Raw genomic sequence first — 17,073 nt, 5'->3', positions numbered from 1 at the left:
TCCTTTCTTCATAAGAATCTGAGGGTGTAGAATTCGCACGCTACCTGCGCTAGATACGGCGTAACGCTTCGCCAATGGAATCAAAAATTAGATCCGGACGGGCCGCCGCTAGATCATAACGTACTAAGACTTCCTAGAGGGTTCAATCTATTCTGAGCGGGAGAAGAAGCGTCCGAAGATGTCAAGCCGACAAAACTGCTAACGAGGGTTTATTTCATGTTCTTGCATCGCGGCGGCCGTACTGGAATTCCCCTCAAGTTCAGAAGGAATATCTCGCAATCGTGAGAGGGGTTTAACAGAAGAAAATGACCTTATAGCCCAGATTTGAACGCAGCTAATCATGAAGTGATATTTGTATCGTAGCGTTACGCAGGAAGGGGGAGGGTACCCGGGAGCGTAACACTGCGTAACATTTTTTTGAGGGGGAGGAGGGGATTGAAATGGTCTCACCCGAGTCCCGTTGCACGTAATGATTTAGAAAGTATGTAGTGCGTGACGTTACAGTTTAAAAAAAACATGAGCGTAACGTACAGTTAGTTTTGAACGCATGCGTGCGATTTTAAACAAGGGGCGAAACGTGTGATGTTAGGGGAGAAAGCAATGAGAAAAGTTCATGAGTGCATTCAACTGTAACTTCAACTATAAATTTGACATCTCCAACAATATTCACTCAATGTCACGTTCCTGTGGGCATAGTGTTTCATCCGTCTGAAGGTGAATCAGCCATAATAGATCCAAATAAGCTCTGGCCTGAAAGAAGAACAAAAATGGAAGTTAGGTATTGCAGTTTTAGTGAGAAACATATGCTGCGGACCTCATGCGCAGCGTATATTTTTCATAGAAACTGCAATTTCTTACTTCCGTTTTTGTTCTTCTTCTTCCAGGCCAGAGCTTCTTTGGATCTATTATGGCTGATCACGTCCGAACGTGTGTGGCATAATGCTCCCAAGAACGTGACATTTTGTCCTAACGTGATGCCACGTCCCGGGAATGACTGGTACATACACTTACAGTGTATGGATAAAGTTGCTGTCCTATCACAATCCGCCACGCAAGACAGCAGAGCACTGCGTAACCGCCACTCCGCCAGTCTGAGGTATTCCCCTCGCGCTGGCTCAGCAGGCTCTCCGCTCTGCAACCGGACGGCAGCCGCAGTGCGGTCCGAGCAGTGCAGGACGACGGGGCGGACGTGCGCCTTTACCCACTCTGTTCATGCAGCTCGGACTCCGCCGGCGAGTCACCTCGGGATTGGAGCCCCGGAGAGGTACGCAAGGTTTCGTGGGGTAGTTGTAGTCCCCAGACCAGAAGTCACTGGATCTGGATGAAAGTCGTAGACACTTCCACCAGAGCGCCGTGTGGTGAAGAAGAAGAATAATAGAAACCGGAAACAGTCCCAAAAGTCGCTTATTTGTTAACTTTATGTTTTGGGTTCTGGAAAATTGATTTAAACTACATCAGGATGCGTTCCATCACTTGTAACCATCTAAACCTCCAAGTTAGATGATTTTGGGTACTGGTTTCGGTGCTTCTTATTCCTCTTGATTTTCACTCGGCGTTCTGGGGGAAGTGTCTATTTGAACAACCGCTTCTGCGCATGCGCTGATAGACCTTCCACCGAGCGACTTGGTAACGGCTGTAGGGGTCTTGGGAAGAGAAAGGTTGGTGCATGTCCCGCAGCGGGTTTAGTTCTCACTTTCATTCTTTGACCAAGAATCCGTTGCTGCTTTCGTTGAGTGCTTTCGTGAAGTTTGAAACATAAGTGACACAGCGTGTTTCGGAGTAGAGCTGGGGCGGACGTTACGAGGAAATGAGGACGAACTTAAGCCGGACCTATTTAGGAACCAAGGTCAGTGGAAGCGTGGAGACGCAGACGACACGCCCAATCTCATGACTTTCGCCTTCTTTGCTATTCCATATTCCTGTTTCGCTTCCGCTCCGGCTATCTATCGGAGTACCCTGTATGTGTTCTAGGAATTCAAATGCATTGCCACCTAGTTTTCACTGGTCACAATATTGAATAGCAACCGGGTTATTTGAGCTTCGTTTCTTCACCCTATGATACATCAACCACAACATGACGCCTGTAAACTTCTGGTCCAGGACCACCAACACACCTTACAGCTAGGAGAGATCCTTCCATCAAAGTCAAAGTGTTTCGGTTTGCTGCTTTGACTTCGAAACGATAAAGATATAAAGTCCTATGGAACACTCTGACACTTCTATCAGGGCCTGAAATGATAAAACAAGAGGAACGTAGACCGGAAACAGTACATGAAATCGATCTTTTGCGGGGGTTTTGGCAGATTTAAATCAAATTCTATAACACTAAGCTGTCTTGACTTCTCAGATGAGAATTAACACTCTTAATCCGTAAACAATCATTGTTTTGGCTACTGTTTCCGGCTTTTGTTCTTTTGCAGGCCTCGCTAGTAGTGTTTGAATAAGAGAAATTGTGTGAGTCCTGAAACTGCTTCACTTGGCCAGTTTCCGCGGGGATGGTAATTCCAAACATCCAGTTTACTCAGCTAGCACCTCAACTTATGATACTTTTTACTCTCTAATATGATGTCCCAATCGAGTTTCGAGAAAGGAGAATTGCATTTAAGTTCGTTACGCCAAGACGTGTCCCTGCATTCTAATGCCTTGATGGGAATGGCGCAGGCTTCAGTGTATCAACCTTTTAGACCCTTTCAATCGCCACCGAGTGAAGAATAATGGTAAATTTAAGGACAGCGACCAGTGGGAACGTTCTTGGTGGTTTCTGGCGTTTTGATTACTTTCGTTCTTCTCTTAGCGACGACTGAAAGGGTTTATTTGCTTGCCTGTAAACCTTGCCGGCGCTCCCCGTTGGTTACGAGTGTGTTGCCCTAATTGTCCACTGTGTTCACATCCATGTCAAGCTCACAACCATGTAAATGTGGTTGATAGGTAGACATCTAGCAACCAACATACATTTTTAGTATCGAGTCAACGAGCAATCGTCTTTGCCATGCCCTTCCTTTGCTAACAGACTCTCGGTTGTTGCTCCCGCGACAAACCTTGATGATTGTTTTCTGTATCAGGTAAGCGGTAGTAAACATAAGAGAGTCTGACGAGGTTTCGGCTGCACCATGGGCGTCCAGGGGCTGGAACGGTACATCACGACGACGCATCCGGCGTCTTGTCCACGAGTCAGCATCGCTGCGTTGGCGGAGAAGTACAGGTGAGTAGGTCAGCACACTGAAAACGTAATGGTCGGACACATGGCCAAATTATGGCGTGACAAAAAGTCTCGTCAAAAATTGGCGTGAAATTCACGCCGCTAAACGGCATGACATGTGAGTCACGCCCTCATTTCACGTGAATGGCAATGCGTTTTATGAGAAAAGTCATTCCAACAAGCGGCATGACAAGAAAGTCATACCTAAAATTGGCGTGAGTTTTTGAGTCACGCCGATTTGTGGCGTGACTTTTCTGTCATGCCGGTTTTTGGCGGGACACTTTATTCACGCCCCTGCAGCGGCACGAAGTCACGCCGATAGATTTTCAGTGCATAGTTTACACATATTTTAAATTTCGTATGAGACTTGTCAAGTAGACACTTCTAGCAGGGCCTGAAGTGAAGAACAAGGAGGAGAACACAGGACGGAAACAGCTGCCAAATAACGCTTATATCAGAATTACGAGTGATCATTCTCAATCCAAATATTCAAGGACCTTTAATTTTGCAGTAAAATATGACCTCTGGCTTGTCAAAAACCCCGTCGTAGGCCGTTTTCTTGTACTGTTTCCGGTCTATGTTCTTGTTCTTCACTTTAGGCCCTGCTAGAAGGTACTATATGTAACGCATACAAGTTTTTTCGTAAGACTCCTGTTTTATCTTATTGCAGAAATGGGACTTCAATAAGTGATCATTTTTGTTTTCGTGGTGACCTTGTTCTTTTGAAGGGCTTTGGTGGCGTGAACAACATTGTAGGCAATTCGTCACTTGGCCAAGGAAAATCGTTAATGGTTTTTATTTGGATCATTTGATTTGCAGCGGGGTCAAATAGTAAGTTCATCCTTTCTATTTGATAACCTATTTAAAAAATGTTTTGGACTGAGATAATTTTACAAAGATTTACAATCTTTTTCAGGGGTTAAGTTATGAATTGCCCAAAATTTGGTTATACCCTCACCTAAAACCTGTCACCAGGATAAAATAAGATCATTTTCTGCCGTCTCATTTTTGCATTAAAGGTAAACCTTTAAAGAGGCTGCTGCAGTGGCGGATCCAGAGTCGGCCCAAGGGGGGGGGGGGCAAAGTAGCACTCTTTGCCTACTTACAGGGGCAAAGTGTTGCTTTTTGCCTACTTTTCAGTGTGCTGGTCGCTCTACAGCTCGCCGTGTTGCAGGAAGGCGACGGGCCGCGACTCCGCCGTGGCGGTGGTGGACGGAGGCCTCGTCATGTACGAGAAGGTCAGCCACCAGGAGCAGCTCTACGGCGGCCAGTTCAAGCAGCTCGCCGCCAGCATGGTGGACTTCGCGTGCCGCCTGCAGGGTGAGCCACGGTCCCCTCTGCAAATGCAAGGGGAAATCACTGTGAACTTCGGTGTACAAGTTCAATGAATTTCAGTCGAATTTCGATGAATTTCAGTCGAATTTTGGTTGTATTTCGAAGAATTTTAATGAGTTACGGTGAATTATACATGTTCAATGAATCCCGGTGTACTAATTTGGCTGGACTTATTTCCCCTTGTGTGAAATGTCTTTCAAGGGAAGCTGACCTACATTTCTGTTCATTTGGTGCAAGCGTTCAAACATAGCAATGTTTCTTCATAGACCGATTCAATTTTTTGTAGTTATTGTGAGGTTCACAGAAAAAGCACGTTTATGCTTGAATCATTATCTTTGTACCATGTGAATTTCTCTTTTGGACATATAGTGCGCATGCTGTTTGTGCTCTCGCAGACTCGCACCAATCACTGTGCAGATGACTGACCCGAGTACTGTCTGTAAATAATTTGCCGAAGGCACCCTTGTATTCACGAAGAATCTTGGCAATTCACGAAGATTCTCGCTGATTTTCAAAGATTGTCCGAAGTGGGTCCGTAAATCTTTCGTGAACTGACAAAAGAACTTTTCGCAACATTTTTGTCTGAAATGCCTCCCTGATCTGTCAATTTTTTTTTCTGACAGTGTATATCATTTTCAGTACAGTATACAGTTTTAGGTTGCGTAGTATAGGTGACTATTGGTTGATTTATTTATGTCTTAAGACATGATGAATTCATTTGAGTTTGTCCGATTTGCCTTTTCTCTGCAATAATTCCGAATGATTCCCTTTGGTGTCCGGCCAGACGTGGGAGTGACTCCAGTGTTCTACTTCAAGGGAGCGCCGAGCGAGGGTCGCCTCAATGTGTGGGAGGACCGCAAGAAGCAGCAACTGGCTCGCGTCCAGGACGCCTTTGATAGGATCGCGACGTGGCCACCCAGCAAGCCAAAGGTACGTCGTGCGTGCCTGCACTGTAAACACACACCCTCGGTACTCTGCCTCAACCAACAATGTGCTCACTTCACTCCATTCGGTGTGTTCTCACGAGTAGACTCTCGCGCGAGTGTACTCTACAATGAGAGTGTGCTCAGAATTTTTAGCAACCTTTCTTCTTTTCCTTAAAAAAAAATAACAAGGACAAATTCTAAAAACGGTTATTTTTCTTTTCCTTTTTTTTTCACTGATATAAACTGTGGTTTGTGTTGCACCTTGGAGTTTTTCGAGTTATATGTTCGCTAATCTGTGTCTCTGCTCTGCCTTGTTTCCCAGTGTGGTGACCGCGATGCCGTAGCGCCAAAGGAGAGCAACACTGATGCCGGAGCTGGAGAACCCTTGCGTCCAGCGGAGCCCAGCGAGCCAAGCGTGAAGGAGGCGGTGTCCTCTTCGGGGGACTCTGCTCCTGAACCTCTGCCTCCTGCCCCAGCGGCGAAGACGGAAGAGGCTGCCGAGCGAGAACAGAAGGAAGCATCCGAGTCCCAGCCTCAAGGGGAGAAGCTGAACGAGGACCCCGGGCAAGACCAGAGCAAGACCCCAGAGTCGCAGCATTCAGTGGTGAAGTCGAGCGAGGCCCAGGGTGATTCCTCAGAGCCACAGCCTCAGGTTCAGGAGCAAAGCGGGGACGCTCGGGCAGACCAGGAGTCACGGCATGACTGGGAACAGTTGAAGCAAGCCCAGGAAGAGCTGCAGCGCTTGGGGTACCACGCTCGCGGCTTCTCTCGTGGGAGGGCGGCTTACTCGCAGCGAGGGGGTCGCTCAGACTTCCCTCAGCGAGGAGGTCGCTCAGACTTTTCTCAGCAAGGAGGTCGCTCAGACTTCTCAGCAAGGAGGTCGCTCAGACTTTTCTCAGCAAGGAGGTCGCTCAGACTTTTCTCAGCAAGGAGGTCGCTCAGACTTCCCTCAGCAAGGAGGTCGCTCAGACTTCCCTCAGCGAGGAGGTCGCTCAGACTTCCCTCAGCGAGGCCGCTCTGACTGGCGCGGCGCCTGGCGTGCCTCTCGAGGTGCAATGGGTCCGCGGCGGGGTGGCCGCGGCGCGCGCGGCTACCACCAGCAGGGCGTACGGCGTGCCCCGCGGGGGAACCACGACTTCATCCTGCCCTCGGGCGCCTTCATTTGCGTCAAGCTGGCGCTCAAACGGGCAGGCTTCGAGGTGAGTGCACAGGGAGCTGGGTCCGTACGCTGTTAAAAAATGGTTGTACAGAAACAATCAGATGAGTGAAAATTTAGTCGTTCCAAAACATAGAATTTCATCATGAACCAAAGCGAAACAAATGTCGTTGACTCAAGTCAGCAACAATTTGTCGTTGAAGAACAATATTCTTGTTATCACCCTTAACGATACAATTTGTGTGGAAACAACATCTTTTGCAATTATCTGCTCAATGAAAGCGAATTATGAAAATTCATCTATTTTGTTCGCCAAGTCATAGTGAAATTACTATTGATAAAAAAAGAACCATGCAAAATAAATTTAGCGTCAAAAGTTCTCCATGAGTACTTGTCACAGACATAACTAAATCTTCGACTTACAATACTTTTCGTTGACTTACAACATTTGTTGTTGGTCAACGACTTGTTTTTGAAAGTGGACTGTTGATGTGTTATTACAAGTTAGTCGTTGTGAAATTATCCTTTAGTTCCTGTACGACTATGGTTTAACAAGCTATTCGTTACCTTGGGAACCTGGAGATCGGGGATAAGGGAGGGAATAAAATGTCCCCTACAATCCAAACTGTATACTCCGTAAAGCACTTATAAATGCATGCTTGGCCACGGACACACTTCCGAATGCATGCTTGACAAGTACACACCTACCAACGCATGCTTGGCACGTAGTCAGTGGTTAGTTTGCTTGCCACAAATTTGGCGATCCGTTTTGAATGCCAAAATTTGGCAATCTTTGGTCGGAAATCTTCATAAGCTTGCCATATTTTGGCAAGCTGGGGGTATTTCTAGACCAAGCTTGCCAATTTTTGGCATTCAAAACGGCTTGCCAATATTGTGGCAAGCAAACTTACCCCCGGCTTTGCAGTGATGCCCATGAGCAACTTGCCTTCACCCGTGGCATGTCTTGGTAGGGCTAAAGGTGCCCAGAAAGTAGGCACCTACCTTCTGCACAGTCTTAATTTCGTACGTGTTGCTTGCACTATCTTGTGCATGCGCAAAATTTGCATAGTATTATGTGTAAAAAAAAGTGCAAAATTTTGTGCAAATTTGGGCACAATTTTTTTCAAAACGTTCCACACGCTGAAAATCATGCATCACCATGTACGGTGTTTAGTGTTTAGCGTGTAATTTATGACTTATTTTATACTCGTTTACCCAACTTTTTTAAATTGTTCAACGCTCAGAAAACCTTAAAAGCTATTTTAGGCCTCGCATAAGCTTACTGAAAGATACTTTGTTATTGGCCGACTACCTCTTTGTGCAACAAAGTAAATTAGTTGGCACTACGTATGTTCAATAGACTTCGCAGGGTTTCAAGCGTGAATGTATGCTCGAAATTCTTCGTAAGGTTTTAACCGTGTCCATGCGTTCTGGCAGGTGCGGATCTCTGTGCGCGAGCTGGACGTGGAGATGGGGCAGTACTGCCGCCGCCACGGCTGCTTCGCGCTGCTGTCGCGCGACACGGACTTCGTGGCCATGGAGACGGCGCACTACTACCTGTCCGTGGCGCACCTGGACCAGGACATGGCGACGCTGCACTTCGACCGCGACGCCATCGCGCGCGCCCTGGGGCTGCGGCACCGCGGCCACCTGCCGCTGCTCATGGCCGTGCTGGCCAACGGATGCGTGCCCGCCTCGTACCTCATCGTGAGTACGCCGTGGAGAACGGCGCCGTTCAAGGGGCTACTCAGGGGAGGATAGTCGGGCCATTGTGTTCGTAATGGAAGGCGCGGATACCGGAGGGCTGGAGAATATGATGCAAATTTATGTTTTCAAATGGGTGTTTTTGAAAAACATAACAATTGTCTTTTTGCAAAATGCAAAATGTAGACTGTTGGTTTTGCAGTTTGAATGACAGTATGTTCAAGTTATGTATGCAGTCGTCCGCGACTTGATCGGGGAACTTTTGTATAGGTTAGCGTCACTCTCCTAACCTTTCAAACTACTTACGTCTTTTCTAAGTAAAGCGTGATGTCATCACGAGGTAATTTTAGTGTACATGAGATTTAAAGGAGAATTCCTTTGTAATTCTCGACCTACATCATCACTCATTTAAGTAAGTGGTTTGTTCCTCGAAATACGGAAGGTTTCAAGCGTGCTCACTTAGGTCTTGTGCCCTTTTTTTGCGTGCATATAACTATGCATGCTCAGATACGTACGTGAGGTGTGCCTAATATTAAATACACATGACGTGCGTATCTGGGCATGAACAATTTTGCAATAGAAAATGCATAACTATGCATTTGAAAAGTGCACATGAATTGAGTGGTAGGGGGCAACGACTCCAGAAATCTTGTATCCCCTGGAGCCTGAAAAATCTCTGGAAATCCGAAATTTTCCCTCTAAAATGCAGATTTGCGGCGTAATAGTGGATGGAGTCTTGCGAAATATCTTGTCTTAAAAAAATCTCGTGTCCTCAAACATCGAACGTGGTTTCCCCCTTGATTTAGTGTACAAGAGTGCAATCCCTGCGTGTGTTTGCAGCCCCTGCACATTAAGGCGGCGGGGACTCGCCTGGACCAGCTCAGCCCGTCGCTGAGTTTCCGCCTGGAGGCGGTCATCACGCGGCTGGGCCAGCTGGTGAAGAACAGGCTGAGCAGCATGACGACCGCGGACGCCGTGCTCGCCATCCTGGACAAGTAAGCGCCGACGAGGCGCGCCAAACGCACACTCTCATTCCAGGAACGTGACGCCACGTTGAAAGCAGTGTGTCAGCATTCGTTTGGGTGTGAATTGGTCGAAAATCAGCTCGTTCACATTCAAACGAATGTGACACAATGCTCAAACGAACGTGACACCTTGTCACGTTCGTTTCAACGTGATGTCACGTTCCTGGAATGAGAGTGCACTAATCTTACACTGCCAAATCAGAGCCGATGCTTCAGATCACAGTAAATGTCTTACGGTAAAAGGCTGCACCAACATAATATGCTGGTGGTTTTCTCCATAATACCAACGAAATCCGTCAAAATCTCTAGAAGGTACAGTGAATTTCAATGGAATGTTACTAAGTCAGCTGCACCACCGTAATATGGAACATTTTCACCATAATATGGAGAATCTTCACTGTACAACATTTAGAGTATATCTTTTTTTTTTCTTTTTGCGATACAACACTGCAAATTGGAAGGAAAGACTCTTCGTCAGAATAGTATGGCGATGCATGAAGTCTCGAAGTCTCGCCAAGTTTTGTTAACACCTGAAAGTCTCGCCAAAATGGTGAGACTTCTGTGTCTGACCAAATGTTGGCGAGACTTTAGAGGTCCGCTAAATATTGGTGATACATTGTGTGTCGCCGTTTGGAAGGCAAGATTTTTCGGTAAGGCCGTTTTCTGTGTTGCCAAAGAAGATATTACAAGTATAACCTTTAGATTGTTGTGCAAAGCTATATTGTTCCCGTGAAGGAATTAGTTTATTTGATTAGTGTGTCAGTCAAATTAGCCATGAATTTTGCACTGCACGGGCTGTCGCACCTAGTCGGCCAGGGTAAGCGATTCCGGTTTAAGTCGCGTACAAGTCAAAACTACTGGCAAAATGGTACGGAAAATTGTTTTTGTCGGATATCCGTGCTCTCGATATTCTCCGGGCTTTACAGTATTCCCGAGGGTGAGGGGCTCTGTAAGTCGCAGTCCCGAGGCTGGAGACTGTTGTCCTCGACGCTGAAGCCTACGGAGCACTGCGGCCGGAAACTGAACGGCCTCGGGTATTGTAGGCTACGGGATACCAACCGCGTTCAGAATTTCCAGCTTTCAGGAGGGTCAATGGTCCCTGGTCCTTCACGCCCTCCCACGGTAACACGCGAAATGATGTGCTGATTAACGTTCCTTCCGTGGTGGTCCAGGTAGCTTTGCGGCCTCCCCGAGATCAGACTTTGGAAGAGGCTACGGTTGAACGGGTACAGGAGGGGGGCCGGCTCGGCAGAGGAGCTGTCGGAAATAACCCAGTGGACGGCAGCCGCACCGGCCAGCGGGGGCCCTGAGCCGTACCGACCGAAGACGGCGCATCCGCTGGGGCAAGGGACGGAGGTTAAGATGTTACGCCGAGGGAAACTGTATCTTTGACTTAGATTGGTCCCGCGACTTATATTGTTTCTGTGTTGCCAAAGAAGATATTACAAGTATATCACCTTTAGATTTAGATTGTTGTCAGTCAAAAGACTTATATTGTCCCATGAATTTTGACCACATCTGACGGTGGCTTAATTTTGTGCCCACCTAGTGCGTCACAAGTAGTGTAAGCTAGTATGTGCACCTGCGTATTTGCAAGTCGCGTCTGACAAAATGTCAACCACACTGGCAAAAAGGTACGGAAAATTCTGTTATATTTTTTTGCCAGGATTCTCCGTAGCTCTCTTATCAATATTCTCCGTAGGCTCTTACAGTATTCTCCGTAAGGCCGTACAGTTTTCTCTGTAAGTCCGCACAGTCTTCTCCGTATGGCCTGGAAGACTGTATAGTCCTACGGAGATCACTGTAAGGTCCTACGGAGAACACTGTGCGGTCCTACGGAAAATACTGTAAGAGCCTACGGAGAATATTGATAAGAGGGCTACGGAGAATTACCACAAGCTGTTTACAGAATTTTCCGTAGCTTTTTGCCACAGTGCATCCGGGCTCAATGGCACCAACGACGAATCTCTTAAGCGCTCTCTTACCCTTCGCTAAATCTACGCAGTAAACTGATGTGATGTTCTATTATATACGTTCCTTCACTTGGTGATTTCCAGGTCGTTGACGGAGTACTCCCCCGAGCTGATGACGGACTTCTCGAAGCAGCTCGGCTTCGCGGACAGCGCGGCGTTCCGGGAGGCGCTGCGCACCCAGCTGGAGGCCAGCCTGGCCGCGCACGACTACACGCCGTGGACGGACGACGCCCTGCCCCGGTCCAGCGCGTCGTCCCCCGAGCCGGCCGCACCGCAAGCCGCGCCCGAGAACTCAGTCAAGGGTGAGTCGGAGGGTAAGTCTCCGTTCTGGTGGTGGTGGCATCTCCTTCTTTGCCACACTTCAAAACGGTACCACGCGTTTTGCAGTGCTGCAACTAGCCTTATTTAGAGTTAAGCGAGTTGAATCACAGTGCGCCAGGTGACCAGTGGAGGTGGTAAAAATTCTGCATGTGTTTTCAGCGCCAGTCACTAAATGGGACTCCGCATGTGCCCCTATGAGTGAATCGCTCTCCGACCGACTAATCCATTGAAGGGGTCACAGGTTCGGTTCTAATCCCATTCAGCTACTCTGGAACTCGAAACGCGTTTAGAATTTCTGCCACCACCACTGGTCCACGGTTGGCCGGAAGACCGGCGTAGGTGGCAATAATTCAATAGACGCGTTTTGAGTTCCAGAGTCGCTAAACAGGGCTCGAATTGAACATTTGACCGGACCAATGAATTCCTCGCTCGGAAAGCAATTTATTGATGCGGGGTCACACGTTCGATTCGAGTCCCATTTAGCGTCTGTGGAGTAGAATTTGTTGCCGCCCCCCACTGGTCTTCTGGCCCACTGTGCGGTCCTCTGGCCCACCATGGTCTTCGTCTTCTGCCCCATGTGTGGTCTTCGTCTTCTGGCCCACTGTGTGACGCTGGCCGCGCATTTTTGCAGTGCTGCAGCTGGCGCGCGTGCGCCACGTGGCGCTGCAGTTCGTGTCGCCGCACGTGCTGGTGCTGCTGGAGAAGCGCGTCTGGGAGGACAACTGCGCGCTGGAGGACCCGGCGCTGCCGCCCGGCAGCTGCTCCACCGAGGCGCTGCGGCCGTTCCGCCGCCGCCTGTACGGCGTGCTGTTCCACGAGGGCGCCAGCCAGGACCACGGCCTGGGCCGCGTGCGCGAGTTCATCCTGCCCAACCAGGTGGCGCAGGGCGCCAGGCTGGTGCCCGCCGAGGTCGAACCGCAGCCGCTGGGTGAGTGAGGGAACTGCACACGGAACGTCAGTGCATACGGAGGAGCATGGCACACACTAAACTTCTTACGGATACATCCTATCCACGGACATTTTTGTGCAATTGCAATTACGGATAGATTTTGCTTGTAATACGGATGAAATCATCCGTATTACAAAGAGTTTTTACGTCCGTAACATACAGACGAAAATATCCGTATGGTACGGACGTAAAACCCTTTGTAATACCAGGGGGCGGTAACACTACAAAACGGGAGTGAGGCGAAGCTCTCGCTTCCTGCAGGGGTTACGGACTTCTTCGAGATTATTGAAACTAGGCCATTGTTTTCAAAACGCTTTGCACAGATCGAAAGAGCATCAAATTTAGGGTGCATTAGACGCATTGACCTTCCCAAAACTCCCAATTTTACTTGGTACAAAAGAGAAAATCGCGGAAATGTTTACACAAAGATGGCGCGCCCGAGGTTTTTTCCTTAATTTTAAGACTTATTGTATTTTTTAGTGTTTTCACTTTGATTTTTTGAGGGCTGAAGTAGCAGTTGAGGGATTGCCAATGAGTCTAATGCACCCTTTATGTGATGCTCTTGCGATATGTGCAAAGCGATTTGCAAACAGTGGCATGGTTTGAATAATCTCGAAGAAGTCCGTGACCCCTGCACGGAGCAAGATCGGAGCGAGAGCTTCGCCTCACTGCCGCTTTAGGGTGTTACCGCCCCCTGGTAATACGGATGATTTCATCCGTATTACAAGCAAAATCTATCCGTAATTGCAATTGCACAAAAATGTCCGTAATACAGATAGGGTGTATCCGTAAGAAGTTTAGTGTGCAGGGGACACGCCGTTGGTGACGCGCGGGGAGACTCGAAGGCTAAGCAGCACCAGGGGTACCTGCAAGTCCCAGTCATGTTTAGTCTGGTTGACAACGAGAGAGAGCTGGGTGACAATTGTCCTGATGAGTCGTTCGGCCGTGCTGTCGGACTGAGGACGCAAGGGAGTAGTACGGGTTTTCCGTATGCCCAGTTTCTATGTCAGGGTGACATTGTCTGTATTATGGTTGTACAACTGACCACCATTGAGAATGCAGTGCCTTATTGATATTGTTGATGTTTTTGAATGAAAATCTACGTCATTATTCGCTGGTGCATCTTTCTGTATATGCTGGTGGACTTCTTCACTCTTTAATTTAAAAATGGATGCACAGATACTACTCGTGATGGCATAGTCGCACTATGCATTTAAAATTCTTCAAGAGTTAACTGTCAATGTTTGACGTTGAAAGCACTGGTGAAACAAAGGCATAAAAATTATGCCCTTTAAGGGCGTAAACGATTTACGCCCTTAAAGGGCATAAATCGTTAATGCCTTTGGGAAGGGCATTAAAATTTTGCTTAAAATTCCTATACCATTTACGCTCTTCCCAAGGGCATAAAACGATTTATGCCCCTGGAAGGGCGTAAAAGAGTATTTATGCCCTTTAGGGCGTAATTTTTATGCCTTTGTTTTACCAGTGAGCCTGCATCACCATATTTTGGCGGAGATTTTCTCCATTATTCAAATAAAATGAGTCAAGACATCTATAGGGTACAGTAAATCCTTAATGGTGTATTAGTCAGCTGCACCACCACAATATAGAACATTTTCACCATAGTATAGAGAATCTTTACTATGCAACATTTAAGAGTGTTCAGCGGGGAGACCTCTCCTTGTGAGGCATTCCAAGCACTCAAGTCGTTCCCCCCGGCCCGCAGACGCGGCCGCCGTGCCGCACCCCGGTCTGCTGTCGCTGTGGCGCGGCGAGAACATGGAGGACGCGCGGTGGCGCCTGCTGGGGTGGTGCCTGTGCCCGTCGCTGGGGCTCGCCGCCGCCGACTTGCCGGCCCGCCTGCGCGCGCTGCCCTGCCGGCACGTGCTGCCCGCCGCCGCTCTCTTCCTGATGCGCCACTGCGGCGCTCTCGCCGCCTCCATCCGCGCAGCCGCGGACCGGGCCTCGCGGTGAGTGACACTCTCTGATCACCCTCGCTGTGCAACTGCTAGGGTCGTGCATGGCACACTGTTAAAATTTGTTGCCTGCATGTACGCTGTTGAACATTTGTGCCGGCATGTACACTGTTTAAAACTGATGCCTGCGTGCACACTGTTAAAATTGTGTGCCTGCATGTACACTGTTTTAAATTTGTGCCTGCGTGTACACTGTTTAAAATCTGTGCCTGCATTTCGCTTGTAGGATTTCGGGTCATTGAGGCTCCCCCGTTAATACTTAATTAAAATAAAACTTCTTCCATTCGCCCTCGCAGGTCTGTCGTGCCGACGCCTGAAGCTGAAGCCTCCGCCGTTGACCCGGTTGAAAGTGCCCCTGCCGCTGCAACATCTGCCGTGCCTGCTCCAGAGGGTCAAGGTCGTGACGCCAGTGCGGTCGAAGAAGAAAGGGCCGAGGTGACATCAGCCGAGTCGCCCACTCAAGAGCCGTCCCCCGCCCCGGCTGCCCCCGTGGTGGAGTTCACTCCCACGTCCGAGGAGGAAGTCATTCGTCTCTTCGCACGGACTTGTGTTCGAGTAAGATATTTCTCGATATTTTCGCTGTTACCGGAGTACCCTTCGATTTGTTTGATCAGCCCTCAATGATTTGATGGCCAAGATTGCATTTTAGCCTCATTTCTTCTAAACTGAAGGAATTGAGTTGAATCCAATAGAACTTCTTCTAAACACGATGAAGTTTACATCGGATGTCGACAATTACTGGTCGCAATTCAATAAAAACTCATTTAGAAATGATGTGTTGCTCAAAAAAATTCACGGAAATTCTAAATTATGTCCGTCTCCTTGCCCTGTCCATTGTAGTTTTACCAGGTGCTTGTTTTAATCTCTTCTCCTTTTTTTATGTCGCAGGTCGGCAAGATGACCGCCGCGGAAATCGAGCAGCTTCCGCCGCCCAGACCGCAGCGCCTTGCGGTGCACCTGGCGGCGCTCTTCATGCGCGCCTGCACCCACCTCATCGTCCTGAACGACGCCCTGGGAGCCGTCGTGCCGGTGGACGAGGTGCGTCTTATTGCATTCGGAAGGACTCAGAGTGTTCATTCGCTCCTAATATCACTGCAAACGAAAGAGTCTTGACCATTACCCAAGTTTGGGCGAGGCACACTTAAACTGCCAAATCAAGTACGCAGCGGTGTGTTAGATTGTACTTTGGAAGATCACATATATAGGAGTGTGCTTGTCAAGCACACATCCGTTAAAGTGAACTTGGGTTAGCATCTCTAAGATGTGTCCTTGGACAAGCACTTATCTCAGAGTGTGCTTTCAAATGGGTGAGATGAATGTATTGCTTGCCCAAGTACATCACACAGCAATAGATGTGTGCTTGTCAAGCACACTCCTAGCAGTGTGCTTGTCAAGCACACTCCTAGCAGTGTGCTTACAAGTACACTCCCACAGCTGTGTACTAAGCGTTCATATGATCTTGCAGTGTATTCACCCAAATTTTGGCGTTAAAGAATACTTCACCCTAACTTTTGGTCTTGATTATGACTCTTTCAGTTTAGTGTACTTCGTACCTTCTGGTAACAACTTCCTTGCAGCCCATTGCGCATGGAACTGAGCGCTTCTTTTCAAGTCTCTGATCTTCCCCAGGTCCAACCCGCTTCCTTCTTTGATGGCAAGCTGCTGCACACCTTGCTGATGGACGACACCTCGCATGTGAGTAGTGATCGCTTGCGTGAAAACTCTTTATTCCAGGCCGACCTATTTAGACATAACAGGATGTGTAAAAAATGTTTTTTGAGGACGATATAAAAATAGGTTTTAACATAAAGTCGTGTACTTTAACATATCTCCTACGACTTCTTGACTTTTTTCGTGCCCAGCTTTGACCGATATTCATAAAGCATGAATTCGTTTGGAGCAGGAAAATGTGCATTATTACGCAACACCTTCCTTGCGCGTTGTTGCGCTTAAATTCGTGACTCTCACGAGTATGCTCGATTTTGTGCTGTGGGCTCTGCACGGTTTAACCTCATAGTGGTTCCTTGTGCGGAGTCTCAATCGTTGATCGTGCTCTCTTTGCTGTCCAGGAGGTCGACGACGGCGCCGTGGAGGCCATCGTGGCCGCGGCGCGCTGCGGCGACACGGCGTGCGACGCGTGCGCCCCAGCCACCGACGCGGCGCTGCAGGAGGTGGAGAAGGCCCTCGCGCAGCAACACCTGTCGACCGAGGCGGAGGCGGCCTGCGAGGAGTAGAACTGCCCGCCAAGTTGCCGACACCGCGGCGCCGTACCGCCTTTCCCTGGACTCGTTCTTGAGACCGGGTTCGATGGACGTACGCGCCCTCGGGTTTTCTGACGACGTTTCGCCACGTTGTGGTAGTTAGACTGACTGCCTTTGATATACGGACATGTTACCGCGATTTTTTTTTTTTCGTTATTTGTACGAGTTGCCCTTATAATTGTGACTTTTTGAGATGTCGTACCTGTGCCACGAGGAAGTGGAGAATAAATTAATGTCTTTTTGGTTTA

General features: G+C 48.4%; 2 protein-coding genes across 14 annotated transcripts in view; one reads left to right on the top strand and one right to left on the bottom strand.

Moving 5' to 3' along the window:
* LOC117645850 (SET domain-containing protein SmydA-8-like) overlaps positions 1–1,793 on the bottom strand; it is a 16,641-nt gene extending 14,848 nt beyond the window's left edge. Inside the window, exon 1 of one of the 2 annotated variants that reach the window (XM_034386329.1) lies at positions 1,694–1,793. The gene's annotated coding sequence lies outside the window, so the exon portion shown is untranslated. Of the gene's footprint in view, positions 1–1,011; positions 1,150–1,693 lie in introns of those variants that run through there. The other variant, XM_034386327.1, reaches the window with a different exon arrangement.
* On the top strand, positions 1,131–17,073 carry LOC117645848. Of its 12 annotated transcripts, none has more exons than XM_034386326.1 (15): positions 1,131–1,264; positions 3,063–3,202; positions 4,374–4,519; positions 5,319–5,464; positions 5,783–6,287; positions 6,340–6,659; positions 8,054–8,323; positions 9,161–9,315; positions 11,403–11,620; positions 12,271–12,567; positions 14,315–14,558; positions 14,861–15,119; positions 15,453–15,602; positions 16,194–16,259; positions 16,634–17,073. In XM_034386326.1, exons 2-15 carry the CDS (start codon positions 3,111–3,113, stop codon positions 16,796–16,798), a joined length of 3,033 nt encoding a protein of 1,010 aa, XP_034242217.1. In that variant the 5' UTR covers positions 1,131–1,264; positions 3,063–3,110; the 3' UTR covers positions 16,799–17,073. The 12 variants fall into 12 exon arrangements, with proteins under 12 accessions (XP_034242217.1, XP_034242204.1, XP_034242210.1 ...); XM_034386313.1 differs by having other exon boundaries at positions 11,403–11,632; XM_034386319.1 differs by lacking the exon at positions 1,131–1,264 and adding an exon at positions 1,372–1,510 and having other exon boundaries at positions 11,403–11,632.

The sequence above is a fragment of the Thrips palmi genome, unplaced genomic scaffold (assembly GCF_012932325.1).
Source record: "Thrips palmi isolate BJ-2018 unplaced genomic scaffold, TpBJ-2018v1 HiC_scaffold_19, whole genome shotgun sequence".
Taxonomy (NCBI): Eukaryota; Metazoa; Arthropoda; class Insecta; order Thysanoptera; family Thripidae; genus Thrips; species Thrips palmi.
The sequence above is the reverse complement of the archived record's forward strand: the minus strand, read 5'-3'. Positions and strand labels throughout refer to the sequence as shown.

What these genes read in the sequence shown, in the direction of transcription:
- LOC117645848 (XM_034386313.1), top strand. Translation starts at nt 3,111, where the DNA reads ATGGGCGTCCAGGGGCTGGAACGGTACATCACGACGACGCATCCGGCG. An exon ending in GTGCTCGCCATCCTGGACAA is followed by an intron (nt 9,316 to 11,402) that starts GTAAGCGCCGAC and finishes GGTGATTTCCAG; the next exon opens with GTCGTTGACGGAGTACTCCC. An exon ending in TGATGGACGACACCTCGCAT is followed by an intron (nt 16,260 to 16,633) that starts GTGAGTAGTGAT and finishes TTTGCTGTCCAG; the next exon opens with GAGGTCGACGACGGCGCCGT.